The sequence below is a fragment of the Idiotropiscis lumnitzeri genome, chromosome 19 (assembly GCF_059441095.1).
Source record: "Idiotropiscis lumnitzeri isolate Australia: NSW breed Sydney's pygmy pipehorse chromosome 19, RoL_Ilum_1.0, whole genome shotgun sequence".
In the NCBI taxonomy this organism is placed as follows: Eukaryota; Metazoa; Chordata; class Actinopteri; order Syngnathiformes; family Syngnathidae; genus Idiotropiscis; species Idiotropiscis lumnitzeri.
In genome coordinates this window covers 10,326,462-10,354,230 of record NC_142409.1, presented here as the reverse complement: position 1 = coordinate 10,354,230, position 27,769 = coordinate 10,326,462, and the positions used below count along the sequence as shown (strand labels likewise).

At 46.0% G+C, this 27,769-nt stretch overlaps 5 protein-coding genes across 7 annotated transcripts; 3 read left to right on the top strand and 2 right to left on the bottom strand.

Moving 5' to 3' along the window:
- The first annotated feature begins 98 nt into the window (after positions 1–98).
- Positions 99–8,681, top strand: lnx2a (ligand of numb-protein X 2a). Of its 3 annotated transcripts, none has more exons than XM_088283189.1 (11): positions 99–283; positions 2,441–2,954; positions 4,464–4,687; positions 4,759–4,896; positions 4,989–5,188; positions 5,870–6,280; positions 6,358–6,525; positions 6,605–6,782; positions 7,040–7,265; positions 8,030–8,188; positions 8,261–8,681. In XM_088283189.1, exons 2-11 carry the CDS (start codon positions 2,551–2,553, stop codon positions 8,394–8,396), a joined length of 2,244 nt encoding a protein of 747 aa, XP_088139315.1. In that variant the 5' UTR covers positions 99–283; positions 2,441–2,550; the 3' UTR covers positions 8,397–8,681. The 3 variants fall into 3 exon arrangements, with proteins under 3 accessions (XP_088139315.1, XP_088139314.1, XP_088139316.1); XM_088283188.1 differs by having other exon boundaries at positions 2,418–2,954; XM_088283190.1 differs by lacking the exons at positions 99–283; positions 2,441–2,954 and adding an exon at positions 3,110–3,398.
- A 143-nt stretch (positions 8,682–8,824) lies between these two features.
- gtf3ab (general transcription factor IIIA, b) lies at positions 8,825–10,981 on the bottom strand. The gene is made up of 9 exons (XM_088283192.1): positions 10,755–10,981; positions 10,581–10,675; positions 10,393–10,489; positions 10,013–10,101; positions 9,868–9,941; positions 9,691–9,771; positions 9,359–9,591; positions 9,161–9,214; positions 8,825–9,075 (listed from the first exon to the last, which is right to left on the bottom strand). Exons 1-9 carry the CDS (start codon positions 10,866–10,868, stop codon positions 8,968–8,970), a joined length of 945 nt encoding a protein of 314 aa, XP_088139318.1. The 5' UTR covers positions 10,869–10,981; the 3' UTR covers positions 8,825–8,967.
- Positions 10,982–15,021: 4,040 nt separating this feature from the next.
- On the bottom strand, positions 15,022–16,923 carry rpl21 (ribosomal protein L21). The gene is made up of 6 exons (XM_088283239.1): positions 16,806–16,923; positions 16,246–16,324; positions 16,099–16,160; positions 15,684–15,796; positions 15,249–15,399; positions 15,022–15,147 (listed from the first exon to the last, which is right to left on the bottom strand). Exons 2-6 carry the CDS (start codon positions 16,310–16,312, stop codon positions 15,058–15,060), a joined length of 483 nt encoding a protein of 160 aa, XP_088139365.1. The 5' UTR covers positions 16,313–16,324; positions 16,806–16,923; the 3' UTR covers positions 15,022–15,057.
- A 364-nt stretch (positions 16,924–17,287) lies between these two features.
- On the top strand, positions 17,288–22,122 carry usp12a (ubiquitin specific peptidase 12a). Its single transcript, XM_088283238.1, has 9 exons — positions 17,288–17,612; positions 19,124–19,204; positions 19,282–19,495; positions 19,684–19,919; positions 20,498–20,574; positions 20,661–20,744; positions 20,937–21,134; positions 21,388–21,466; positions 21,557–22,122. Exons 1-9 carry the CDS (start codon positions 17,565–17,567, stop codon positions 21,656–21,658), a joined length of 1,119 nt encoding a protein of 372 aa, XP_088139364.1. The 5' UTR covers positions 17,288–17,564; the 3' UTR covers positions 21,659–22,122.
- A 1,295-nt stretch (positions 22,123–23,417) lies between these two features.
- On the top strand, positions 23,418–26,174 carry gpr12 (G protein-coupled receptor 12). Its single transcript, XM_088283019.1, has 2 exons — positions 23,418–23,524; positions 25,094–26,174. The coding sequence occupies exon 2, from the start codon at positions 25,106–25,108 to the stop codon at positions 26,138–26,140; it is 1,035 nt and encodes a 344-aa protein (XP_088139145.1). The 5' UTR covers positions 23,418–23,524; positions 25,094–25,105; the 3' UTR covers positions 26,141–26,174.
- Positions 26,175–27,769: the final 1,595 nt, after the last annotated feature.

Genomic DNA, 27,769 nt, shown 5'->3' with positions numbered 1-27,769 from the left:
ATTCTACTATTTAGGTAACCGCTTTGTATGTTTTTAAACATTTCACACAGGCAGAGTTTTTGAAGCCACTCCCGAATCGGATGCGCGCGCCACCGCTTCCTCCCGATGATTGACAGCGGTGGGCGTTTTCGTGCGGGTTCGCAGGGACGCCGCCACTTTGCGGTGAGTGCGTGGAATTGAGGTGCGAGACCCTAACCGTCGCCCCCCGACTACACGACCACAACCACCTATTTCCTCCCTTTACGGGGTCGGGATGCAAGGCGCGGAGGAGCATCCGGATTAGGTAATATAACATTTGCATTCACATCTACAATGTCACTGTGTGTATGTGCGCGTCTGTGTGTGCATGTGATTGGGGGGGTTCGGTTTTGCACTGCTATTGAGGGCTTGTTGATGGAGTCAGACAGATGCTCACGTTCCCAACATGACACTGCAGTGTAGGTGCCAGCCTACAGGATGGAGGACAATGACAAAATGAGTGTTAAAAAAAATCAAGTGGTTTTGCAGGCCTTTTTCCTGTAAAGTAGATAACAACTGCCTCTCAGGATTTAAAAAAAAAGGGATAATAAAAAGGGCTTTATATTTAAAAAAAAATCAGATGACAAAGCGCAAAACATCTTTATGGATTGTGCCGTGAGATCAGATTAGATCGGTGAAGGGGCGACAGTTTATTGGTGTAGGAAGACGGTGACAACAACAACCTTGGGATTAAATCAAATATTTTAAAATAGGTGGTATAGCGACTCTTGCCCGCTGGCGTCTACAAGTGTGACGCGGTGATGTCACAGCTTTGTTTTAAACGGAAACACAGGGACCCTTGTGTCCTCATGCTTAATTCATGTCCAGCTGCGGGGATGGAGACAAGCAGCCAGTCACATACAAGGAGAAGAGGGAGAAGGAGAGAGAGCATCCTTAAAAAAAAAAAAAATGGGAGAGTGGAATAATTAACAGCCGGACCCTGGTAGCTAAGGAGACGGCGGAGACAGGTTGTCACGGGGACCGTAACCAAGGAGACGGGACAAAAAGGGACAAGGGGGTGGGGTGGCAAAAGCGTGGAGGATGGGCTCATCATGTCATCCTTCTTCGGCATCCTGTGAATGTCAAGCGCCGTGCAAGAGAGCTGGATAGGCGGCCTGGTACCCATCCTGGTCGCCATGGCGACAACAGGAGAGACGGGGAGGCAGGTGTGTGTGTGTGTGTGTGTGTGACACACACGAGTCGAAGTAGGCCCTCTGCCGGAACCGAAAGGGGCTCGGCTACAGCAGAACCTGGTTTAGGATGTGCAGGCGATCCACACGCTTCAAGAACATTCCATGGAGAAGACGCGAATCCTCATACGCGTCTGTTGAGAAATCTTTCATGAAATCTGTCGCTTTTTTTGGCTTCTATCGCCAGGATTTTTTTCACCTCCTCTTCTTTGCTTGTCTTTCCTCGAGGGAACAATGTCCTGATCTGTGTTGTTAACTTTGTTTTCACTAGACTGTGTCTCGAGTTTACATCATCTTACTCCTCATGTTTTTCTTTCCACCTGTTGTGTCAACCAATCAGCTTCCTCCAGCCACTCGTGTCTTATCCTGGTGTACATCGAAGCTTGTCTCACGTCGACTCTGGGCGAAAACCAGCTCGCCGTTACACACAAACTTATCGATGAGATGAAGCCTCTGGCATCGGAAGGGTTAGGCTCCACCCCCAGTTGTCATGGTAACGAAAGCGAGACTATTAAAGAGTCGGACTTCAACAAAACAGCAAATAGGGTGTAAATTATTGATCCTTGGGGTATTTTCATGAATGCAGAAACACCTCGGGGGGATCTTTAACTCAGTCACTAGCAGCCAAGTTAAAAAAAAAAAATGAAGGATCTTTGACGTCTTTAGCCGTCAATGGCAGTAAATGACACCCCATTAATCATTTTCAGGACTCCCGGCTCCACCTCCTTTTGTTAATACATATATTTTTAAAATCCAAGCGTCACTGTATAGTCAAAACAAAATCCATGAAAAAAAAATTTTGGAGCCGTTACTTGTCTGTAAAAAGTCGTCAGAAAAATACTCGGATACCCGAAAAATGTACGACTAAATCTCCTTTGTTTTCTAGCCTCTTAAAAGCACGCCGCTTTTACCCTTTCACTCTCTGCATCCTCTCTTTCCCCTCCGCCTCAATCCCGGATAATTCCCTCCCGGTGGAATTGGAAGATTGCAGTGGGGCGAGAGCAAAAAGAGAGATTATACTGCCAGATTAGTGGACAGGAGCAGCGATACATAATCTCAGTGCACAACACACACACACACACACATACGTGGTGGTGGTGGGGGGGCTTTTGTAGCGTGCAACACACTGGGCTCACGTGCACAAAGTATTTGCCACATGAATAAATGCCCGGCAACATAATCAGACACTTGTTGTTTTTCCCCAAACAGCTGTCTCACCCTCTGACCTGCAGAGTTGTGATGCGCCATCATCCGCCGGGGGGCGTCCGTCCTCGCCGCAACCCGTTCGTCCCGTGACGCTTATGGGCTAGGAGCTCCCTCGCCGCCGTTTGCGTGGGCCGGGATGGGCAGCCCGGGATGCGAGGTGGATCTCTCCGGGCCCGCCGAGCCCGCCCCGGAAGCCCCGTGCTCGGAATGCGGCCAGGCGCACCGCACCCGGGAGAACCACCTGTACAACTACCGGCTGGAGGTGGACGACGACCTGGTGTGCCACATCTGCCTGCAGCCGCTGGTGCAGCCGCTGGACACGCCGTGCGGCCACACCTTCTGCGCCCGATGCCTGCGCAGCTTCCTGCAGGAGAGGGACTTCTGCCCGCTGGACCGCACGCGGCTGCAGCTGCCGGCGTGCCGCAGGTCCAGCATCCTGGTGCACAAGCTGCTGGACAAGCTGTCGGTCACGTGCCCGCTGACGCCGCTCTGCTCGCTCAGCATGCCCAGATGTGATCTGGAAGCGCATCTCAAACATAGGTGGGCATGAGAAACCATTCACTTTCTGGAGTGTTTGTGTGATTTTTTTTTTTTTTTTTAAGTGATGCCTTGTGATGATAACCCAAGGGGGGGGGCAGTAAAACAGGCCAAAATGCAGATGTCAGGGGAGGGGAGGGGGTGGAGGTCAAGAGCTTCATGTCGTGGTTCTTCTCACCAACCACTCATTCACACTTTGGCTCCTGGCCCGTTTGGACCAGGTGCGGCAATCCCTTGAGAGACTGCAAGGTTGAGGGAAGGATTACGGGGCTGTAGGTCATGTGACGAGGGATTAGTGGCTCCCAAGTCATACAGTCATGGGTTGGCGGGCCAGAAGCTCCTCGGCGTTCTCACTTTCCCTCTGGCAACCATGCTGAGCAACTTCAACACCAGAGATCTTTTCAATCACTTCTTCTGCGAGACGGCCAAGGGCAACCCCGGCTTGTGGTGAGTCGATAGTCGACGTCTACTTGGATGTAAATCTTGAGAGAGTTTTCAGAATTTGTTTGGCAAATGCGCCATTAAGGGAGCAGCGGGAACCTCACGTGAGATTTGTAACTGCAGTGGGTCAAAAGTCGTGTGACAGAAAGAAAACTGGTTTGTTTTGATAAAGTGGAGGAAAGTTTTGGTCAAAGGTTCTTCGTGAAAACCTCCTCTGAAGGTTTGCAATTTGCACTCATGCTTGAGTCACTGTGGCTTTAAAGAGAAAAAAAAAATCATTCACTACCAGCAGAGTAAATAAAATAGATTTTTGACGTCTTTATCCGTCAATGGCAGTTAATGCGTTAAGGTTGTGGCCATCATCATTCCCTGATCTCAACCCCATGGAGAACGCGTACAGTAAATGCATCAAATCTTTTTTTGTTTGTGGGGCATTTTTTGGGGGAGCTGAGAGATTCTCAGAAGTGGCTTTTTTGATTTTCCCCCACCCCACCCATGTGTGTTTTGACGCTTCGCTCATTGGCGGCTTATCCGCTTGTCGTCCCCCTTGGCGAGCATCTTAAGGGGATTTCCGTTAACCGGCTCACGCTAACGAGCAGTTAAAAGATTTTTTTTTTTTGGAGCCAGACATCTCACATTTGTCACTTGCCCGTACATCACTTCTCCGTAAAAAGTGTCCAGAATCTTCCGACAAAACAACCAAAGCCGAGCGTCTTCGGTTCTTTGGTCAGAACAATCTTAACACGAACCCCGAAAGATCAACCGAGGCCTCGTTTGTAGGGATTAGCGTAACATTCTTTTTGAATAAAGATCAGACCTCTGACCACACGTGGGTTTTCCCGGCTTTCCCTTGGCGACTTAGAGGTCCAAGATAGCAACAGGAGTCAAGTGTCGCCGTTGTGTAAGTGGACGACTCGAGATGAGGTGATTAAAAAGGGGAAAGTCACACGCTGGCGGCTGCTTGGTGGTCAAGGTGGAGGTTTTAGCGTACCATCACCACATAACAAATATTTCTTTTGTTATTTATAAAAAAAATCCAGATGTGACTAAAAAACTGTTACCTGGCCCAAGGTGCCCGGGGACACGATGTCAGCAGACGAGCGTGGACGGTCCGCGCAAGGAGATCGGCGACGAGCGACCGCCGGTCAAAAGTCCTCCGCGATCCCCCCGCTCGCCGCAGACCGACCTGGGCGATGCCACGCCCTCGCCTCCACTCGCCTCCGACAACCCGCCCTTGAGGACCAACGAGGCGGGCCTGGACAACCCCGCCTTCGAGGAGAGCACTGAGGAAGACAGTGAGTTGGTGCAAAAAAAATAAAATCAATGGAAATAATGTTGGTTTTGATTTGTGGGTGTGGTCCTTCAGGTGTGGTGGGGATGGAGTGTATCATCCCCAGGGTCAAGCGCCCGCTCAGTAACCCTTGCATCCACCTCCTCCGCTCAGTCAGCTCAACGTCCTCCGGCTGGGACTGCCCCGAGTCTCCGCCTCTTTCTGCCGAAGAAGGTACGAACGTGTTCGTTTGCTTAAAGTCCCTATGAAAGATTAAAATAAATAATTTAAATTCCCCCCACCGACGTCATTTGCGGCCCCGACAGGCTGCGTCAAGTTGCCGTCACTTCCGGAAGGTGAAATAACGGCGGTGGAGGTGCACCGGGCGAACCCGTACGTGGAGCTCGGAATCAGCATCGTCGGCGGGAACGAGACGCCCCTCATCAACATCGTGATCCAGGAAGTGTACCGTGACGGCGTGATCGCGCGGGACGGGAGGCTGCTGGCGGGCGACCAGATTCTCCAGGTGACATGAAAAGGATTCCATACTTTTATTTTCTATGTTAGGGATATCCAACACCATTTTTTTTTTCTCTATTCATTTAATTCACTTCAATTTAACATAATTTGCCATACAATTCTTTTTACAAGAGTAATTTGATTACAGAGACCGTCTCATTTATTTCAATTTAATTTGCCAGCCATTCAATTTTATAACCGTAGATTCAATTCAGTTGAATTTGCCAGACGAATTATATTATTTTCATTAATTAAGTCAATTTATTTTACTTTGAATTGCGATATTTAATGTTAATGGCGTCTTATTGTATTTAATTCATATCAATTTAATTTGCTATTTAATATTCTTGCTGCAATCTCAACACCCATTTCATTTTGTTGCACTTCCTAATTATAGATTTTTTTAAATTGAATAAAAATGGACATTTTATTCTGTTTAATTGTCCAGCCATTAAATTATTTCAATTTGATTTTATTCACTTGAGCTCAATTTAATTAACTTTACATCGATAAATTTGATCACTGCTATTATTTCATTCCAATGACTAATTAATTGTATTATGGCTTTTATTTGATTCAACTGAATTCAATTTCACGTCTTTAATTTAATTCACCTCACTTTAAACATAATTACGACGACGTGGCGTGCGGAAAGGAAAAAAGTTGAACCGTTGTGTTCTCGTCCAAGGTGAACAACGTGGACATCAGCAACGTGCCGCACAGTTTCGCCCGCTCCACGCTGGCGCGGCCGTGCACCACCCTGCAGCTGACCGTGCTCCGAGAGCGCCGCTGCGCATCGCGGGCTCCGCCCTCCGCCTCGACCACGCCGGCCGTCCCCAAAGCCCCCTGCTCCACCCCCGAGGGCAACCCCCCCAGCCCCATGTCGCTGAGGATCACCTTGCACAAGCGCGACTCAGCAGAGCAGCTGGGCATCAAGCTGGTGCGGCGGACTGACGAATCCGGGGTCTTCGTGCTGGACCTCCTGGATGGCGGACTGGCGGCTAAAGACGGCCGGCTGCGGGGCAATGACCGTGTTTTGGCAGTTAACGAGCAGGACTTGCGCCACGGGACCCCGGAGCAGGCTGCACAGATCATCCAGGTGAAAATATCTTCTCATGAATCACTTTTACATTTTGAGCAGGCTAACTTGTAACCGAGCTCCCCGTGACTTGATAGGCTAGCGGCGAGCGTGTGCACCTGCTCATCGCCCGACCCAGCAAGCCAACTCCGCCGCCAAAATCGAGCTCCACCAGAGATCTCTACTGCCTTGATCACTTCCTGCCTAACCACAGCACCAGCGCCAGTCCGCTGCCCTTGCACCTCTCACGCACCAGTACGCACCGGGTAAACACAAGCGCCCGCATTTTTTTTTAGGTTTAACCACATGGGTCAGCCGTCAATCAAATCTTTTCGGGTGCACCAGGACCTGTCCCAGTGTGTCACCTGCAAGGAAAAACACATCACTGTGAAGAAGGAGCCCCACGAGTCTCTGGGCATGACGGTAGCGGGTGGGCGGGGCAGCAAGAGCGGCGAGCTGCCCATCTTCGTCACCAGTGTCCAACCGCATGGATGTCTGTCGAGGGACGGGAGAATCAAACGAGGTGGGAAACATCAAAAACGGATCCATTGATTTGTTTACAGTAAACCAAACAAAAAAAGATTTTTTTCTGTAGGCGTAAAATGCAGGATGGGAGAGGATTGAGACATTCAATTATCCTGAGGCCCCCGTAAAATCATTCAAAATTGATTTCAATGGGGAAAAATGATGTCAATCTCGAAGTCAAGCGATAGATTCTCCCGAACTTTTTTGAAAGTACCGTATGACATCCTGGCTTCCTCGCTCGCTCGCTCATATCAGGCGACGTCCTCCTGAGCATCAACGGGCAAGACTTGACGTACCTGAGCCACAGCGAGGCGGTGGGCACCCTGAAGGCCAGCGCCGCCTCGGCCTCGGTGCAGCTGCGCGTGCTGGAAGTCAGCATGGTGGAGGAGCGCCAGCGCGACCAGCTGCTGAATCACGCCCATGACAGCGACTTTGACGCCAACTGGTCGCCCTCCTGGGTCATGTGGTTGGGGCTCCCCAGGTGAGTTGATGAAAGAAGTACGGGGGGCAGCAGGCGCTTATTCATGTTTTTTTTTACTCTATACACTGTTTGTTGTAGGGAATGCGGATTAAAGAAATAAACCATAGTTGTACTAATCTAGATCTATGGGTTGATATTTGTGCCACTAGAAACTGAATATTTGAATTGAAGACTGGATATTTGAATAATTAATAATTCAATAATTCAGTCTTCAATTCAAATATTCAGTTTCTAGTGGCACAAATATCAGCCCATATAGATCAGCGATGGGCAACTTAATGACCGTATTTTCCGGACTATAAGACGCTACTTTTTCCCTCGATTTTGAACCATGCAGCTAATACAAGGGTGCAATTTTTCTTTCACCGCTAGGGGGCGCTCTATAGTTCAGAAAATACGCTAAATAAATCAAATTTCTTTTTTTGTCGTGGATCTGTTCGTTTTAATTGGCAAAGTTGTTGCTGTGTTAAAAGGAACTATTTTAATAATCTGTTTTTGTGCATTCAATCATTCTGTACATGCAGTAAACCCCAAATTTCTTTCAACAGAAAAGTGCGGCTTGTATGTCTCAATTGAGGCATAGAACTATTTCCTTTGTCCGGCATTAAATAAATAAAAAAAAATAAAATGGAAAATTTTCATCAGCTTGCATGCAAATTTGTCACTTAGGCTCCCTTTTTTTTTTTTTTTTTAGAACTTTTCGACTTTTGGACCCATTGATCCAAGAGGTTTTAACACATCCCAAACTATTCCTTTCCTGCCAGTTACTTGCACAGCAGCCATGAGATCGTCCTGCGGAGGAGTCACCCCGGCAGCTGGGGCTTCAGCATCGTGGGGGGCTACGAGGAAACCCACGGCAACCAGGCCTTCTTCATCAAGACCATCGTGCTCGGCACGCCCGCCTACTACGACGGCCGCCTCAAGTGAGTTGGGACCCCCCCCCCGCTCAACAATTTTTACCTCCTCATCATTTTAATCCATCCTCACCTCAACAGATGCGGCGACATGATCGTGGCGGTCAATGGCTTGTCCACGGCGGGAATGAGCCACTCAGCGCTCGTCCCCATGCTGAAGGAGCAGCGCAGCCGGGTGGCGCTGACCGTCGTCTCCTGGCCCGGCAGCCTCGTGTAGCTCGGGACCGTACATGCTCGCTGTACATTGCTCCGCCGGGATTCCAACCCAGGACCAAAAAGTGAGGCGACCGTGCCACAGACTGCACTCCCGACACACTGCTGCGCTTACGTCATCTTCACTCTGGGGTGGGGGAGACACACACGAAGATTAATTACCGACAGCATGTCGTGTACTCATCCCCTCCTTCCCAAGCAGTTGTCGATTCCACGGCTCCGTTGAAAAAGTCGAAACCTTTCACATTCAAAACCAGCGTCGGATCCAGCTGAGCACCCCCCCCCCCCGGAGGCCTCATTTTAAAAGCTGCCACAACCTGGGGCTCATCATGCGCTCAGGCCCCGTCACCATGACAACCAGCTGTTATTTTATACATGTGAATGTCCCGTTTGTTTTAATAAATATTTCCTTCAAATAAAACCACAAGCGTGTGAATTCATCATTGTTGCATTTGCGGCTTTATTTGCAAAGAAAACCCAAAAAAAAAAAAAAAATTGCTCAAACAGAAATTCACTGGCAAACTTTTTTTCTTTTTGCAATCAAATTATGATGAGCCTCAAAAATTAATTCTTTTTTAGTCTTCTAAATGCGTTTTGTGCAGCTTGGCAGCGAGCTTGTTGGTCTCGGCCGCCTGCAGCTTGGCTTGGGCAGCGCTCCACAGCTTCTTCTTGGGATGCAGTTTCTAGGAGAGAAGAAAACTCACTTCGCCTGCTTCTCACATAACCAAAACATTTTTGTCAAAATATCAATGCCAAGCAAGATCTTACCTTCAATTTTTTCTTGAGTGGATCATGCACCACTGCATGCCGCCACAGACTTTCCTAGTAAACGGCAGAACCACAGCCCCCCCCCCCCCAAAAAAAATTGCATCAATTTCTTAGTTCTTTTTGCGAATTGAAAAACTGAAGCAACAAAACTGCTTGTGAGACCGACAATTTCAAGAATCGCAGCCTTGAGGGGTTCACCTTCATGACGAAGTTCTTGCTGCAGCCAGGGTGGGCGCAGCTGAAGGGCTTCGTCCCCTCGTGGTCCCCCAGGACGTGGCTGTCCAGATTGAAACGACGAGTAAACTTTTTGGAGCAGCCTTGCTTCAGGCACGGGAAGACGGGCTTCCCCCCGGGTCTGTGGCGCAGCTCGTGCTGGCGTAGAAACCACGCGTTGTTGAACTGCTTCTTACATGATGGGCATGGCAGCTTAACTGTGAAGTTAAAAAAAAAATATATACATTTTATTTTTTTTTTTTTTAATTTATCAGAATCACATCAGGCTGCTGCAAGAAACCAAACGGCCGTCATACCTCTGTGCTCCTTGCGGTGCTTCCGATACTCGGACCACGTTTTTCCCAGGAAAGTGCACAACTCGTCCTCACAGGGGTAACCTTCAAGTGACGCCCCCCCCCGCCAAAAAAATAAATAAAAATTCTTATAGATGACAAGTTTCAGTTGAATACTGGGCAGTTGTGTCATCAACTGACCTTTATGCACGTTCTCATGGTGCTTCAGCTTGCCGAGCGAGGGGAACTCCCGCTCGCAGTCGTCGACGTGACAACTACAATGGAAAGCGCTCAACTTTAAATCAATGCCGACAGGCATGTGTGCATCCGATTTGTAGCTCCCTACCAAAAAGGTAGACTGCCTTGATGTTCCCCCACGTGGGCCTTCAACTGGTACTTCTTGTTGAAGTTACTTTGGCAGCCCTGATGTGAACACTAGAGAGAAAAAATTAAATAAAAAGTAAACTATTATCCTGAGTGATTATTGGTGTGTGGGGTGTCAAGGGTGATTTTTTTTTTTTCCAACACCCTGAATTAACTAAAGTAAAGCCACTAGTTAAATCCATTATCGCTTTTACTCTTCTTCATTGGTAGTTTGCAACACTTAATGGCACCATGCTGCCATTTACAGGCCAGTCTCGGTACTACAACAGGTATCTTTTTTTTTTCCCCATCTCAAAGGGCTTCCCGCATTTTAAAAATGGATTAAGATGTTCAAAATCTTACTTGATATCGTCCCTCCTTGTGCTGGTGCGCTCGAGCGATGTGATTTTTTAAACCGCCGTGTCGCAAAAACGCCTCGGAGCAGCCGTCGGTCGGACACCTTTGTACCAAGAGACAACTCAAATTAGGGTAAAAAAATAAAAAATAAAGTCAAATAAATTTTTTTTAAAAAAGGGGGCGGAGCATCTTACATGTGGCGCTTTTCACCGCTGTGGTTGAGGTTGTGCCTGGCGAGCGCATAGCGGCTGACAAAACTCTTGTCGCAGCTTTCACAGGAGAATGGTTTCTAAGTGGAAAAATGAAAAAAATGAAATCCTGATATTTTTATTTATTTATTTTTTTTTTTTTTTAAATGGTTCACTTACCAATCCCGTGTGTTTGCACAGGTGGGCCTCGAGCTTCCACGACTTGGTGAACTTGGCCTTACAATCAAAAAAAGAGCAGCCGTAACTTTCCGGACCTTGACACCTCTCGCCCATATTTAAAGAGCACCACACATCAGATGCGGAATTGCGGTTAAGCACGACAACAAAAACCTGTTTCGTAAGGGTGCAGGACAATTACTGACCTACACCTGACCACTCAGCTGGTCTTGATTTAACTTATTGGATCGAACCACTCTGGAGCACAAAAAGGGGAGCACACAGAAAAAAAAAAAAAAAAAGCATCGATTTTTTTTTTTTTTTTTAACTTTACAAAAGAATTTGTAGTAAATAGAACGGGATGAAGGCTCACATGAGTGTAATAGTGATCACATTGTGACTCAAGCGTTGTAAAAGTCTTCCACTCTTTGATCCGCATTGATTGATTGATTTCAGCTTTAAAAATGTCACCTGTGTCTCCGGTAGGGAGACGGCTGATGGCGTTTCTCACACACACACATGCACAACACACACACACACACACACATGCTCGAGCTACTTAATCTTATCGACAGTCCAATATAGTTTTCTCGAGATCTCTGGAGATTCGTCTGTCATGCTCACATGGCACACAAAACCAACACAAAATTATAGTGGATGTTTCCATGGTAACGGGGCGAATGAAAACGTCTCAGAACCCACATTTGCAAAAGAATAGGAAACATTTTGGTTAAAAGAAGCCGATTTCCACCACAGCCACTTGTTGCTAGGCAGAATCCGTGGCGACGACATACAGTCGAGTCCACTCCTCGGTGAGAGTGTTTCTTGCCCGATATCGGGGCTACGAAAGAAAATAAACGCGAGCGAATGAAACAAATGCAATCAAACAAACAGCGGTGAGGAATTCAGTGGCGCTATCTCGCTGTCTAAACATCACCCTCTGCTCCCATGTGAAACCTTTTGACTGGCCACTGTGAATGAGGCCTATTGAGAGCCTGTTGGACGTTACCTCAGTGCCCTCCCACGCTCCAGGTGAGCGCGCCGGGGGGGGGGGGGGGGGGGGGGGGGGGGGTCGGGCGACGCGCTTATCAGGCCTATCCGGTCCACCCCCCCCACCCCCCCACCCCAGCCCCCTCCGCTGTCAGGCGGACGGACGATCAATACACGCGGCCCTGTATGCACACATATATGAGCCTGACTGGGTGATAAAGGCAGCCAGGCTGACACCACACCTAACACGCACACACACACACACACACACACACACACACACACACACACGCACACCCACAGATACAGTGTGCACTTTGTTTGGCCTGTAGTGGGATTTCTTTCTGCCTTTGTCACTACTACACGCCTCTCTCAAACATTCACTTACATTTAAACGTGTGTATAAATTGCAAATAAATGATACAAATGATTTTGCTGCAGTTTAGTGCGACGCACACTATTTTGAATAAATAATAATATTTTGTCGACTTTTTAATCCCCATATTTGGGCAACAATGACAAGAAATCAAATAATGTGTATGATTAAAGTCAGAATATGACATGATATGCTCAAGAAAAAAAAAAAATTTCATTGAGAAAAAAAGGGTATATTTTCTAGATCAAAGTTGTAATATTACAAGAAAACATTTTACATTGTTGACAAAAATCATTTATATGTTGCATATTTTCGAGGAAATAATTCACGCTTTCGATTTTAAGGTCAGAATTAGGAGCCGACTGATAAATTGGTGCATATTATCAATTTTAAAATCGGCAAAAATTGTCTGATAACGGCCAAACATCTGTCCGCCCCTCCTATAAAAAGTTTTCATTTAGAAAAAAAACACTAAAGGAGAGGATACAGTGAAATGTTCTACCTGTAATTCATATTTTTTATTGTTGTAAGTTTTGAGGGGCCCCAAAAAAATTTTAAGCAATATAAATGTTTTTAATTAATCGAACGAATAATTGGTTAATAGAATTTTTCTCTGACAATTATCTGAATCGGCATTGGTAAAAAAAAAAAAAAAGTTTTCTTTTTTTTTAATAAAGTGAGAATATTGTGGCGGGAGGGTTAATATGTAACATGGCTGGTCGATGCAGCTGCTTGAAGCTGCTGGCTGAGCGCACAAACTCAATCTGTTTGTGTGTGTGTGTGGGGGGGGGGTGTCAAACGTGTGATTAAGTTCATACTCCATGCAGCTTTTATCCAAATATCTCCTCCTCGTAACCCCTCCAACACACACACACACACACACTTGTGTGTCCTCACCCTCTCTCTTGTGTGTTTACTTCTTGTTCATTCAATGAGTAACCCCCCCCCCCCCGCCGCCCCCCCGTGAGTCATCACACAAACGCTCTCAGGTGGACCTGCGAGCTGTGTGAGGTGCAGTTGCCAAAAATATTTAGATTTGTATTTTATTTATTTTTTTGGCCTCATGGCTGCTGGCTCGTTTATTCCACATTTTTTGATTGGCTTCTTCTGATAATATATATCTTTTTTTTTTTAATTGTTCATTTTGGCCTGACTAATTTTTGTTATTATAGTGACTAAACTTACAGAGCTGTAATTAAATAATTAGTATGAACAACATGAATTTGTGAGAAAACAGAGTGGAGTGTCCCAAACTTATCAGCACCTCCTTATCTACCACGCTACAAGCAAAAATGCAGACACCCTGGATCAATATGAAGGGGCTTTGAATGCCAACTCGCTCGTTGATTAATTGCATTTTGTTTTCCCATCTTTTATCTTATCCTTTATACTACTCAGCAGCGATAAGACTGAATTTCCTGACCTCAGGGGCCCTCAAGGGTCTCCAGTGGGATAACAACAAAAGAGGCTTCAGGGCCCGTGAGCACATTTGATGCAACTCTGAAAACAGACAAGAGAAACTTATTTTTTATTTTTATATTTTTAACCCAGAGATGCTCATAGAATACAATAAACAGAGTGAACCCCTCAACAACCATTTAGGCGGGGCTACCTTTCCACATTTCTGCTTTTGAGAATCTATCATCTGCTCGAGACCAAATAAAGTGTTCTTTACACATTTCATCCTGTTACTTCAGCTAGCTGTGCAGATTGCCGCTAATTTGTGTCAATATTGGATAAAGTACCCAGGTTGGAAGAGATAAAGCCATTTATCACATTAGCAGTCAGCCATGTTGAGCCTGCACTGATTAAACAAGTGGTCCTCCTCACACGTGGAAAACATTTGTTCCTTCCTTTTTAGATTTGTTTTGGGGATGTTTGGGAATTATAATTACGGTTAATAATGACTTCAAGGCTGTCCACTTCGAAGGAGGGCAATGAAGACGTGGAAGTTACACTGACTGTTTTTCATTGTATTTAGAAGTATAATTCAATAATTGTATAATGATGGTTTAAAAGCGTTTTTCATTCAAATACGTACTGCAATTGTTTAGTACAAACGTGTTCCGATGACCAAAAACGCCGTTCTTGGCTCCCTATTGAATCAAATGTGTCGACTCCGCTGCAAATTAGACTCAACTGTTAATTGAGGTTATTTTCTGTAATATTGACTAAACCCCAAATGAACTGTCGTATTTAATTTTTGGAACCAAGGAAACAAACAAGGCCCTTAAAAAAAAAGCAGCATTTAACTTGATGCACACTACCCCCTAGTGGACTTTTTGTGACATTACTACTAGTATAATTACTACAAGGGTATTTGTTCAATCTTGATGCCTTTTAGCCTGCTTTTAACAAATCTATTCATCATAAAACGACTAATCTGGAAAATATACAATGTACCTCAAAAATACATTATTTTGGAAAATATAAAATTTTATTCTCTGATCATACAATTGATCTAGAAATTATACAACTTTCATTTCAGAAGATTCTTACTAGACACCTTTTGACTAGAAAATTACCTAAATCTCAACAATTTACTTTTGTATACAACTTCACCATAATACTCAATCCAAAGGAACATTAAGAAAAATAACTTCTCAACAAGTGTGACAATCTCAACAATTGGATCACACCCAATGTACACTTGCATCTCCAACTACTGTAAAGCTTAGCAGCATCCCATTTACTCAAACATAAAATAAATTTCCACTAAGACCAATCACTACCAATTTCAATTACATATTTATATGTTTGATTCTAATTTCTCAGTTATTCTTAACAAAGTTTTAATCAAAATGGACAAATCAAATCATTAAACATTTACCATGGTATTTTCATTTGAGATACCCCGTACTTATGCTTTTCAACTTAAAATAAAAGGACAAGCATGAACAGTGGTGGTTGTGTACAAACATTTTTATTTTAACCGGCACTTTATGCCATGAACTCATAGGGGATGGGCTCCAGCAGCTGAGGTGGGTTCTTCTTGGTGCTGACAAAATGAGCCTCGCGGGGAGGAGCAGGCTGGCAGAAAACGAATGTGAGATGAAAAAGTTATATTAGAAGCAGGTTACAAAGAACACAAATAGCTCTTTGGCTGCCCTTTTCGGTGCGCTCCTTCCTACCTGGCGCTTGAGCTCCACAAAGGTGCCGTTCTTCCTGGCCTCCTGCTTCTTGATGTCGTTCTCTTTGACGCGCTTCAGGAAGCTGGCGCGGCTCATTGAGTGCTTCACATGCTCAATGCGCACGTTGATCTTCTTGGCCAGGATCTTGCCCCTGCAGACACAAACCACCCGCCATCCAAACGTTAGGAAGGGGGAGCTTGCTCTCTCATCGCTGGTTTGAAAATATCTGCCGTCGACTATTGTAACCCCGCTAGTGCCCTTCAGCTCCAACAGGGCGGTCAAGGCTGAGGATGCTGGAGGTGTGAGTGCTGTCCCCCACATGAATGACCACAGTAGACACGGACTGTCCCGGCGGCAAAGTGAATGTGGGGTTGCCTTAACTCTCTCCTCAGGCCAAGCGACTGATCGGTCATTGATTGCGTGTCGTGTACTTACTTGACCTGCTTGTTGACAATGACGCCGAGAGCATGTTGGGTGACGTTGTACACACGCCCCGTCTTGCCGTGGTAGCATTTGTGTGGCATACCCTTCTGAATGGTACCTGTGCCCTGGAGAGAAAGTGCACACAAGCAGTCAAGATGTTAGTCAACCATTACAATTTAGAAGTTTTATACCAATGTAATGTTCTAAACGCAATACATTCAGTTCATCTATATAATTGTTCAAATATAATTTGTTATTCAGAATTTTCAACATATGTAAAACACAGGATCACAAAACGCCAGCACCCGCATCGAGAATGTACACAACGTTACTTACATCATTTACTAATACCGCAACTAAAGAACACTATGCCCTGTTGATTCATTTTCTTGTTTAAAAATACAATTCTACATGATCAAATGCTTACCTTGATGTCAACAATGTCGCCCCGCTTGTAGATGCGCATGTAAGTGGACAGAGGGATCGGGCCTGTCAAATTGGAAGGAATTTTAGTATAAACGTGCACGGCTTCTAGCAACTACATGCACTTGCACGACTTTGGGAAAACACTCACCATGCTTGCGGAATGGCCTGCTAAACATGTACCTGGTCCCCCTCCTCTTGCCTCTGGTGTTAGTCATGATGACTGATTACTGTAAGGAACAAAAAGAATCTATGTGATTTATGTCTGGGATATGACCAAGAACCAATCTTGTGAAGGACATGGATTTGCATGTAAATTTCACCCATTCCATCCCCATGACTGCCAATTTGGCTGCGAAACAGCGAACTACTCTGCATCACGCGTAGACTATTGCACCGTTTCAAACGGGTTTTGGAACAATTGGTAACATTGGCAACTAACGCAAACAAGCAGAAATTAGGGTCGTGACAGCTAAAGAAGTGTCGGATGTGTGTCAAAAGTGCAATGTTGCCTTCGAGGCCCACATGGAGAACCACGCCGCAGCTCAGGCTCACACTTAGGGGGTTTACTCTTTTTACCCGGTGAGTTAGTAGGGCATTTTCGCCGCAAATGTACAGCAGGGGTTTTGTGCTACATACGCGAGTACAAATGTCGACGAAATGGAAATAATTATGAGTGAAATTGGTGATTTTAACCGGAGAACATCTTACCCCGGGTCTCAACAAGATGGCGGGTACGGCGGAAAGAGAGCTTTGAGGACCTCAAGCTCCGCCTTGGTGGCGAACAAATGGATCTACCCTGCTTAATTGCCTGCACAAAAATGGCAGATGCAAAGGCTTGTACTGAGTCTAGCTCACACAAGTTCGGGAATGTTATATTTTTTTGTGTTCATTTTAAGGGGGAAATAAAGGGAATGAAATTGCGCATTGTATTTGAAAGATTCCAGATGTTAATTCTTTATTTTGGTTGACACGTTGTTTTATTACAGGCAGAAACGGGTGCGCAAGAATCGTACTGAAGTTTTCAGAATAGCAGCAGTGTGTACTAGTAGACCTGAACTACTCGATTTGATGACATAATTGCGCTTGTCGAGCGTATTTACCATAACACTGTTATTCGTTTTCACGCGAGACATGTACGACCTAAAATTAGAAATAATCGGTGTCAAACCAAACAAAAACAACTACGGGTGACGACGGCTGTAGGTGCCGCCTAATACGGAAGTAACTCGCAGTGAATCCTCTCGCCTTTCAGCTCGAATCTCTTCACGTGCTGTGTGTTGAGTTTGGCCCGTTGCCCAACGCGGAAGTAACTTGCAGTGAATGCTCTCGCTTTTCTGTATTGGCCTCTGTTCCCCTGCGCTGCTGGAGAGCCTGTTTGCTGCTATTCCTCGAGCAATTTAGCAAAGCAGTCATCGGGAGTTGATCTGCTAGAGCGAGGCGGTGTGCATGGAAGATGGCGCTGGCTGAATGGAAATCCTAATGACAGTCTCCAAATTTGCCTCTTTTTGTACCATGGTGAGTGTCGTGCGATCTTCGTCTACGTCTTGGCCTGCTTTCCGGAGCGTCGATTGTGTACATTAGTGTGCTATTCGAACCTCTGTTTGTAGCAGCGAAGGGCGCTAGTTAGCCACCCAGCTAATGTCAGACTAACAAGCAGGCTACAAGTGACAGCTCGCCAACAACTGGAGCGCACATCTGGAGAATCAACGCGCAAACGCGGCGTTAATTGAATGTTGTTAGGCGAGGGAAAGACACGCAAGAAGAAAGTTGAGATGCTCGGCCTCTTTTGACAAGCTACTTGGTATTCCTAACGCAAAGCAATGACGACATGGTTGAACATCAGCTGCGCAGTTGTGGAGAGCTTCTTGCTCCCTGTCCAATCACAACCGCATACACGGGGGTCCTCGTTTTACGACGGAGTTCCGTTCCTGTACGCAAGTAGGAATGCTGGTCGCAAACGGAGTAGAAAAGTCATAATGACCGGAAATATTTACGTGATAAACATCTGCAGGCCATGAATATGAAACAATTCCTAACCATCACAGCTAGGGCTGAACGATTTCGAGAAATAATCTAATTGCGATTTAATATGCCTGTTCTAATGCCTCTAATAGTCCTCTTGCCATTTATTTTATTTTTTTCACAAAAAAAATCAATAAAGTAATCTGTATTACAATATTATTCTGATTTATAATGCATAGATGTTTTTGTTTCGAAGGTTATGCTTTCACTATGACAACTTTCACAATTTAATCAAACAAGTGTGCCCATAAATTAGTAAATCATAAAACAGATTGCAACAATAATGCAATAAAATCTGTGGCTGTATAGCATCAACTGTTTGTGTCATAAAACAATAATATGTACGGACTGTGCGTCTTACTCTGATTTTTATCGCCACTCTGTATTTTTATTAAGATAATAAAATACCCTCATATCATATTTTTCGGACTGTAAAGTATGAAAATAAGGCACATTATCTTTGTAAACAATTGTTTGTTAAATATATTCTTCTAATTGTAAAGCTTATTTGATAGTTTAGCAACAACATGCTTTACCATAACCATACATCAGCAGAGTATGAAATTTCCAACTAGAGCCTTCCGTCGACAAGCCTCGCGTAACCCAACAAGGAACTGCGGCGTTTCATTTCAAATGACATTCTGCTACATTGTAATGTTGATTTGACTCTGATTAATTGTTCAGCCCAAATGGAAACATTGGCAGGAAGTAAAGGAAACGGTGTTGTGCCTGTGGTGAAATTCTCTAAAGTATCACAAACACAAACTAGAGCTGCCTCCCTCACACCGACCTTGTGTTTACTCTAAACACACTTGACTCCTTTATTCCGTGAAGCCTGGCCATTCATACACACGCGGCGACGTCCATTCTACCACTGAACGGCTACCAGGGAGTTCACTTCCTTGTGACTAAAATGACCTTGAGAACGCAACAAGCGCGTCGGCTATTTACTTTTGTGTTCGGACGGCCGAGATAATAACGCCTGTCTTGTTTGGCCTTCACAGGGCGCCAATGCCTCTGCTCTGGAGAAAGAGATTGGATCTGAGCAGTTTCCGGTCAATGAGCACTACTTCGGCCTGGTCAACGTATGTCACCTTCAGCGATCGCACCGGATGTATCCTCGCATGGTAATAAGAAGATAATAATTATTTTATTTTTACAGTTTGGGAACACCTGCTACTGCAACTCGGTGCTGCAGGCGCTCTACTTCTGCCGGCCCTTCCGGGAGAAGATCCTGGCGTATCGCGGGCAGCCTCGGCGCAAGGAGAACCTGCTCACCTGCCTGGCTGACCTCTTCCACAGCATCGCCAACCAGAAGAGGAAAGTCGGCGTCATACCGCCAAAGAAGTTCATCACGCGTCTGCGCAAAGAGAACGGTAAGAAGAAGAACGATGCTCAGGCATCCTGTCTGGGCGATTCAATCATTTGTGTCGCTTGATTCCAGTCAATTTAATATTCTATACTACCGCTAGTTAGAACGTATTGTCATGGTCAAGGATAGACATTTTATGAAAAAAAAAAGAATCCTTCCATTTCATAGCCTCCTCATTTTTTGTGTCCTCAGAGCTGTTCGACAACTACATGCAGCAGGACGCCCACGAGTTCCTGAACTACCTGCTCAACACCATCGCCGACTTGCTCCAGGAGGAGCGCAAGCAGGAGAAGACCAACGGCCGCCTGGCCAACGGCACCCTGGACTCGCAGAACAACAACAGCAACGCCGCGCCGGCGCCCACCTGGGTGCACGAGATCTTCCAGGGCACCCTCACCAACGAGACCCGCTGCCTCACCTGCGAAACGGTAACTAAGTCCACCAACGGCGTCACCTTTTCTTGTCCATGTCCCCTTACATAGCTTATTAATAAATCAGTTTATTAATTTAAAAAAAAAAAAGACAGGTTAATTTTGTGCAAGAGCTAAATAGAGTGCAATACTTCCCTCTGACCTGTAGAGGCGCTGTTGATTCTTTTTCAGCCTGTTTGCTGCCCAAACTGAACTATAAAATAGAAAACTTTGATACCGTGATTTCTTAAGATGGAACTGAAGGGCAGCAAATGCAATGAAAACGAAACGGGCCCCAAAATGAACCTTGTGCATCACCAAGTACGACCAACATTAATATATAGAAGCAGAGTATTGTCCTGTTTTCATCAAAAATTCATAATTGATTTCATTATTGTGAGCCACTGTAATTCTAGGCATAATTTGACATTAGCACTAAGATCAAAAACAGGAAAAAAATATCAAATATCAATTCATTTCAAATGTATTGATAGAAATCATCATATTGCTTTGTGTATTTCCACTTGACTTTGTAATACCGCCACCCGCAGGACTGGTGTGGAACTGTCTAATCTTCATCCATCTTTTTCTTCCAGATAAGCAGTAAAGACGAGGACTTTCTGGACCTTTCTGTGGATGTCGAACAGAATACCTCCATCACACATTGCCTCAGGTAACGCCCGTTTCGTGTGGTGCCTCCGTCCGAGACGGGAATCGATCACGTGCGGATGTCAAATCGAGCCGTGTTTTGCAATTCAGGGGCTTCAGCAACACGGAGACGCTGTGCAGCGAGTACAAATACTACTGTGAAGAATGTAGGAGCAAGCAGGAGGCACACAAGAGGTATGTTTGAATATCTTAAAAAAAAAAAAAAATCAGCATATTTCTACTCAATCGTTTTCTGAGCAGATCAGTGAGGAAAAATCATTCTGAACACACCCCACACCACAGGATAAAATTTTAGCGATGCATGATTCCGATAAGTGTACCCCGCTTAACTGTCGGTTCCTCGCCTCTTCTCGACCGCGGCCGCAGGATGCGCGTGAAGAAGCTGCCGATGATCCTGGCCCTGCACCTGAAGCGCTTCAAGTACATGGAGCAGCTGCAGCGTTACACCAAGCTGTCGTACCGCGTCGTCTTCCCGCTGGAGCTGCGCCTCTTCAACACGTCCGGAGACGCCACCAATCCCGAGAGGCTCTACGACCTGGTCGCCGTGGTCGTGCATTGCGGGAGGTATGGAAGATTGATGCTAGCATGGCATCAGAATTTGAAATGAAAAATCATCTTCTCATAAAAATGCAAACATTTTCAACCTCCTCCTTGACTCATTCACTACCAGCCGAGTTTAAAAAAAAATCTTTGACGTCTTTAACCGTCAATGGCAGTAAATGAGTTAATGAAACACTGTTGTCGTACATTTTTTTTTTTCAGATATTATTTTTTTATTAGTCCTTTTTCTCACATTTAAATTTTTTTGTGTCCCCAGCGGTCCGAATAGAGGCCACTACATCGCCATTGTCAAAAGTCACGACTTCTGGTTGCTGTTCGACGACGACATTGTGGAGGTGAATTGAACATTTGATTAAAAGTTTTAAATATTCATTTTAAAACTTTTCTTTTGGTTTGTGTTTAAAACGCTGTCTGTATGTGTGCAGAAAATCGACGCGCAGGCCATCGAGGAGTTCTACGGCCTCACCTCGGAAATCTCCAAGAACTCCGAGTCGGGCTACATCCTCTTCTACCAGTCCAGGGACTAAACTCGGGACGAGGACAGCCGGATATCGAATGCACCGCTGCAGCAGCTCATTGAACAATAACGAACAAAATGTTGTCGAGGATACTTTTAACGGCGTAGTGCGCCTATTTGTACAGATGTTTTGTTTTTGAGTGGCGTTCTAGTTTGAGGGATGAGCCTTTAATCATTCGTAACGATTCCGCTCAGCCGAGTTGGGAATCATCATAAACAAAGAAGATACAAGGGGCAACATTGATTGTGTATTTCTACAGTGTACAGAATGGTATTTGTATAAATATTACAAAAAAAAGATATTATTGGAAAACGTCAGAGATGTATTAATAACACTATGGTGCACTTTTGATACCGTTTTGTAGGTGTTGGTGAGTTTAACGTGAGGGAGCAATGGAGGAGGAGGAGGAGAAGGCCTGAATCGTGATCATTTTCTGTTTTAAAGAAAAAGAAATAAAGCCAGTCTTGAGGCGATGTACTCTCTTTGGTTCAAAGTCACAGTGATGACTCATAGCGGCTCCATGTCGCCCCCTGGTGGTGCGACCTGCTAATGACGTTTACTTCCGCTGCAACAAGAGCTATTTTTAAACTCCAGAGTCCCTCAGGGGCAGGTGCTGCACTAGAAAGTTTCATTTAAGCAACATGGAATTTGGTTGGCATAGCTATCATTGATCAGAACCACCAAAAAAAATATTAAAATGACACTCAGTAGTCTGCTATTTTGGTTTGAAGTCAGCCCCGGAAGACAGTTTACTTGGCGACATCAAATTTGGTTTGTATTGTCAGTCATAGGTAGACCCACGAAAAAAATCTCTTGTACGTTAACTGGTCATTTTAAGCCTCATTTCCAGAGAGAAAAAATATAACTAAAGTATTAAAAACGTAAGCCTGAAAAGACAAGAAATCTACTTGAGTTATTTGCTTTCAAACAACTATGATACATTTCATTTCCAGAGGCAAACTTATTTTGTTGACATCGTAGCCAAGAGCAAATTCATTATAGTTGATGAAGACTAATGAAATAAAACTAAATGTGAAAAGAAAATATTAACGTTAAAAATTTTAAACAAACTCAAAGTACATCTTTGTTTCTGATACTAAAACTAATCAGAGCAAAAACGTTTGTGGGCATTGCGGTCTTGCGGAACGTCCTAGAAGAGAATTGCAGTTTACTTTATTACACAATACTTTTATATTTTAGACTACTACTTTTTTTTTTTTTTTTACAAACACCTCATATAGTTAATAAATGTATTTAAAAAATAGCAACATGAAAGTCAGTCGGCATCTCTACCGTGAGTAGATCCACCAAAAGTCTCAAGTCCGCCATTTTGGTTTTCACTGATCCTTCAAAAACTACCGACAGGTACGAGCGACACCCACCCCCTCCTCCACACCGATTGTTAACAGACTTCAAACACATATAACGTGCAGTCCACACTGGATTTGAAATCCGAAGTGACTAGCTCACCGTTCTTCCAAGTCAATTTATCAGAATTTAATTTTATTTTATATTTTTTTGGAACCCTGCTCACTGACTAATTATCGGTGATGGGCAACAATCCTCCTTTAGCTTCGGAAGGCGCGCCAGACGCAGGTCCCCCTCCTCCTCCCTCCTCCATCAGTGCCCCACCCCTTCCCTCCCCTCCTCCCTCATGTCCTCGCGCAGCCGCAGTCTTCTCTCCCTTTCTTTCTCTCTCTCTCTCTCTCCATCCTCGCATCACCGAGCCGAAAGAGGAACCGCATCCCCCCCCACCCCCAACCCTCTCTGGACTCCCTCCTCCCCGCCTCCTCCTCTCCTCTCCTCTCTATCCAGCGCCATGGATGTAAAAGGTTGCCTCTGAACGACTCCAGCGTCTGCTCACCGAGTCTCAAGGTAAGCAGCAATGAACATCCATGACACGCCGGGGTTGGGGAAATCACAGATGCATTTTTTTTAAATTAATTTATCAACACCTTTGCCTCCCACTCCAGCATCATTTCTGCTGACGTGGAGCTGCAGGAATAGCGGTAGCCGTAACATATGGCCACTTTGGGTGCATGCTTCTGTTGCGCGGCGCGGCGCGGGGTGGGGTGGTTCGGCCTCCTGCCACCGGCGTTCATATTCTGTGGCCTGCTTATGTGCTTTGACGCCCTTCACCCACTTCCTTCGATAATCGAACGATGTCGCACGGCTGCGTGTCTTTTTGTCAGTCAGTACGGAGCTCAGACCGCGCGCCAAGAGCGGAACATTTTGGATCCTCAGCGCACATGTGACTGAATTCTGTCATGCGGCGTTCACTGTTATTCATTCAGAAATGTTGTAACGTCGTCCTTTGTATCAAGAATTTCATGAGGTCTGTTTCCTCAGGCCATGCACAAAGTTTCGTGGGGGATCATTAAGTCGGTTTCAAATAAGCGACGACATCCGAGCAAGCTTGTCGATGAATTGGCATCACGAAGATGTGTGAATAATGGATCGCAGTGTTGTTACAACGGTTAAGAACGGGCTTATTTAGGAACATTTGGGGGATAAGATGTTCGGAGAATGCATGAATAAATGCCATGCTGACTTCCGCCATGGCATAGAAATGCATTTTGGTTACGCATTCTTCATTCACAAATTCATGGAAATGTTGAGAAAAAAAAAAAAAAAGGGGAACACGCTCAAGAACGAAGTCTTCTACTTTTTGACGACTATACTCGTCAATGGCAGTGAATGCGCTCAAGACATTTTGACATAAAAATTATTGGTTTGAAAAAAAATGCATCGCAAAAGTTGGGTAAAACTGTCCTGTTGTGTTGACCTCCGCCATGGGATGTTAATAATTTTTTTTTTTTCGTTAAGAGTCATATTAATGATAATCTATTTTATTCATAAAATAATAAAATGTTGAGAAATGGGCAGTAAAATGGATACAAACATTTTCATAGGTTCTGTTACTCGAGTTTGAACATAACCCCGCAAAACGTTTAGGCTCATTTCTGAAATGTTCTCCTCGAGATGCGTGCGTAATTCATTCAGAAATGAATACAAATGTTGAGAAATGCGCGTCTTGAGATTTGTTGCCCAACGTGGTGGGAAAAACGATCCTATTTCCCGACATTTGGAGCGCAGGCCTCGTTCGAGGGATATTAATGAATTTTTGTAATTCAATTTTGTGCATTTTTCATTCACAAATTCATAAACTGAAAAATGGCCACGGAGCTCCAACATATTAAATTAATTTTTTTGGGGCTTGCTATGAGTCATGCCTTTTTTTTTTTTTTAAATAATAAACAAACTACAAGGTGAACAAAATGAAGGAGTTCAGATTTTCAGGGATGCTCATGAATTTTTTTAAATTCATGCATTCTTCCTTCCTGCATGCCATCGTGTTAAGAGGTTTTGTTTCCTTGAGTCCATGTCCGAATTCTCGGGCCTAAATTGTTCTAAAGTGTCCTAAGAGCGCTTGACTGTTTTCAGACGGGGGCCACAATGAGCGAAGAGCCACCGGCCACTCCCAGCTGGCTGAGCCCCGACCCAACGGCGTGGGCCAGCGGCGGCGGCGGCGGGGGGCCGACGGACAACGCCAGCGTCCCGGCAACGTTCCCGGCGGAGGAGTCCCTGGCGCCCCGCCAGCTTCCCTTGCTCGTCAACCCGTGGGACATCGTCCTGTGCACGTCGGGGACTCTGATCGCCTGCGAGAACGCTTTGGTGGTCCTGGTGATCTGGCAGAACCCGGCGCTGCGGGCGCCCATGTTTCTGCTCATCGGCAGTCTGGCTCTGGCAGATCTGCTGGCTGGACTGGGCCTGGTACTGCACTTCACTTGCGCCTACCTGCTCCAGTCGGACTCGGCCCAGCTTCTCACCGTGGGCCTGGTGGTGGCCTCCTTCTCCGCGTCCGTCTTCAGCCTGCTGGCCATCACCATCGACCGCTACCTGTCGCTGTACTACGCCCTCACCTACAACTCGGAGCGCACGGCGGCCTTCACGTACACCATGCTGGTCCTCCTGTGGGGGCTCTCGCTGTGTTTAGGTCTGCTTCCCGTCACGGGGGTCAACTGCCTGGCGGAGGAGGCCACGTGCAGCGTGGTGCGCCCGCTCACCAAGAACAACATCGCCGTGCTCTCCGTCTCCTTCCTGCTCCTCTTCGGCCTCATGCTGCAGCTCTACGTGCAGATCTGCAAAATCGTCATGCGGCACGCTCACCAGATTGCTCTGCAGCACCACTTCCTGGCGGCCTCGCCGCATTACGTCACCACGCGGAAGGGCGTCTCCACGTTGGCCATCATCCTCGGGACCTTCGCCGCCTGCTGGATGCCCTTCACCGTCTACTCGCTCATCGCCGACTACACGTACCCGCCGCTGTACACCTACGCCACGCTGGTGCCCGCCACCTACAACTCGGTCATCAACCCGGTCATCTACGCCTTCCGGAACCAGGAGATCCAGAAGGCGCTGTGGTTGGTGTGCTGCGGCTGCGTTCCCGCCAGCGTGGCACAGCGGGCGCGGACTCCCAGCGATGTCTGACCCATGTTTGGGTTTTAGGAGAGAGAGAGAGAGAGTGGAGGGGGGGGGCGCCCCTTGGTTGGTTCTCACAAAGAGACGGGCTGACCTAGTTGGGATTTGAGAGGGGAGGGGGCGCCTGTGTTTTGAATGATGATGGGTAGGTTTTGCGCGAGGGTCGTGCCCCTGGGTTGGTTCACCTTATGGATTTTGTGAGGGTTGGAGCAATCTGACCGGGGTGGGACGGGATCCCCCTGGGCTGGTCCACCTGGGTGGGAGTTGGTTGAAAAAAATGGGTGAACTAATCTTGAGAGAGTGGGTTGTTTCACCAGGGTGGGTTTTCAGAGCGAGGGTCTGCTTGACCCAGATGTGAGAACTGAGCTGGGTGGATTTTGCCCCCCGGGGTCAACTGAGTGCATTTCAGTGAGGGGGGGGGGCAGCCCTGATGTGGATTTCAAGAGAGAACGTTGGGGTGGCTGAGAGAGCGGTGCCAAGAAGTTGGACCGAACACACCTGGGTGGGTCATCCTGGGCATGGTTCATCTGGGGAGGTTCGCGTAAATTTGAGGTTTGGCGCCCCCTGGATCACAAAGAGGGGCGGCGAGGGAGTTAAAGTTTTCTTGTCATCACCTGAGGTGGTTTTTTGTTCTTGAAACCTCTGTCTTCCTCACTTGAGGCGGCCATGTTGCATGCTGCCCACCATCCCAGCCTCAGCGCCGTCCGCCCTCTCCTATGCCCCGCCCTTGCTCCACTCTGCAGAGGGTGCCCATCACATGCTCCCGCATGGGGAGCGACGCGGCTTCGGCCGCCACGTGCTCGTCCTTCGGGATTATTGGTCGCTCAAAAGGCAGATTAAAAAGCAGGCAGACGACGACAAGCACGCAGGCCGATTTTTTTTTTTTTGAATTTTTTTTTCTTCTCCCCCCCTCCCAGCAGCAAGTCTGAAGCAGCATCCATCCATCCCCGCCCGCCCGCCCGCCCGCCGCCTGCCCTGAACGTGCGTGGCAAGCTAAAGAGGCGCGGCAAGCTAAAAATAGACACCGGCTTCTCTTGTGGAAATGAGAAGGCCTCACTAGTACACTTTTTGTCTTTCACCGGATTCGTGTGTGTGAATGCGTTTGACATCCACCATACCGAGCCCACTCATGGGAGACCCCCTACTGCCCCCCCCGTTTGTTATATCACTGGAGGCTGCAGTGTAACATCCATCCACCTCATTTGTATTTGCTTGATTTTTTTTGTGGAATATTGACACAGTTGAAGGTTCCACCACAGCCCATACAAGAGAATTCCTCCATTTTGTTGCTAGGATATCATGTGACTTCTCTCAGCCAATCAACTAAATGGAATGACATTATAATGACAGAAGGATTAACCCGTTGTAGGGCGCTTAGGATGATCCAACCTAATTATGGGGCACCTATTGAAATAACTAAAAAAAAAAAAAAAAGAAAATTACATTTTTTTTTTTTTTTAAATACTGAAATCCAAATAATTTTTGCTACTCTATACACATTTTACGCATCGTTATAACACCATTGTTGGTGCTGTCCAATGAAAAACATTTACCCACAGCTTACATGAATTGTAAATTATTCATGGCCTTTTTTTTTGTTGCATATTTATAATCTTCATCATCATTAATTTATTTACT

Bases quoted from the DNA above. Each gene is read 5' to 3' on its own strand.
- lnx2a (XM_088283189.1), top strand. From the start codon at position 2,551: ATGGGCAGCCCGGGATGCGAGGTGGATCTCTCCGGGCCCGCCGAGCCC. The intron at 2,955-4,463 runs GTGGGCATGAGA...ACCTGGCCCAAG, and splicing joins GAAGCGCATCTCAAACATAG to GTGCCCGGGGACACGATGTC. The intron at 8,189-8,260 runs GTGAGTTGGGAC...TCACCTCAACAG, and splicing joins TACTACGACGGCCGCCTCAA to ATGCGGCGACATGATCGTGG.
- gtf3ab (XM_088283192.1), bottom strand. From the start codon at position 10,868: ATGGGCGAGAGGTGTCAAGGTCCGGAAAGTTACGGCTGCTCTTTTTTT. The intron at 10,676-10,754 runs GTAAGTGAACCA...TTTTCCACTTAG, and splicing joins TGTGCAAACACACGGGATTG to AAACCATTCTCCTGTGAAAG. The intron at 9,076-9,160 runs GTAAGATCTTGC...CTTCTCTCCTAG, and splicing joins CACTCAAGAAAAAATTGAAG to AAACTGCATCCCAAGAAGAA.
- rpl21 (XM_088283239.1), bottom strand. From the start codon at position 16,312: ATGACTAACACCAGAGGCAAGAGGAGGGGGACCAGGTACATGTTTAGC. The intron at 15,797-16,098 runs GTAAGCATTTGA...CTTTCTCTCCAG, and splicing joins GCGACATTGTTGACATCAAG to GGCACAGGTACCATTCAGAA. The intron at 15,148-15,248 runs GTAGGAAGGAGC...GTTTTCTGCCAG, and splicing joins TTGTGGAGCTCAAGCGCCAG to CCTGCTCCTCCCCGCGAGGC.
- usp12a (XM_088283238.1), top strand. From the start codon at position 17,565: ATGGAAATCCTAATGACAGTCTCCAAATTTGCCTCTTTTTGTACCATG. The intron at 20,575-20,660 runs GTAACGCCCGTT...TTTGCAATTCAG, and splicing joins TCCATCACACATTGCCTCAG to GGGCTTCAGCAACACGGAGA. The intron at 20,745-20,936 runs GTATGTTTGAAT...CCGCGGCCGCAG, and splicing joins AAGCAGGAGGCACACAAGAG to GATGCGCGTGAAGAAGCTGC.
- gpr12 (XM_088283019.1), top strand. From the start codon at position 25,106: ATGAGCGAAGAGCCACCGGCCACTCCCAGCTGGCTGAGCCCCGACCCA.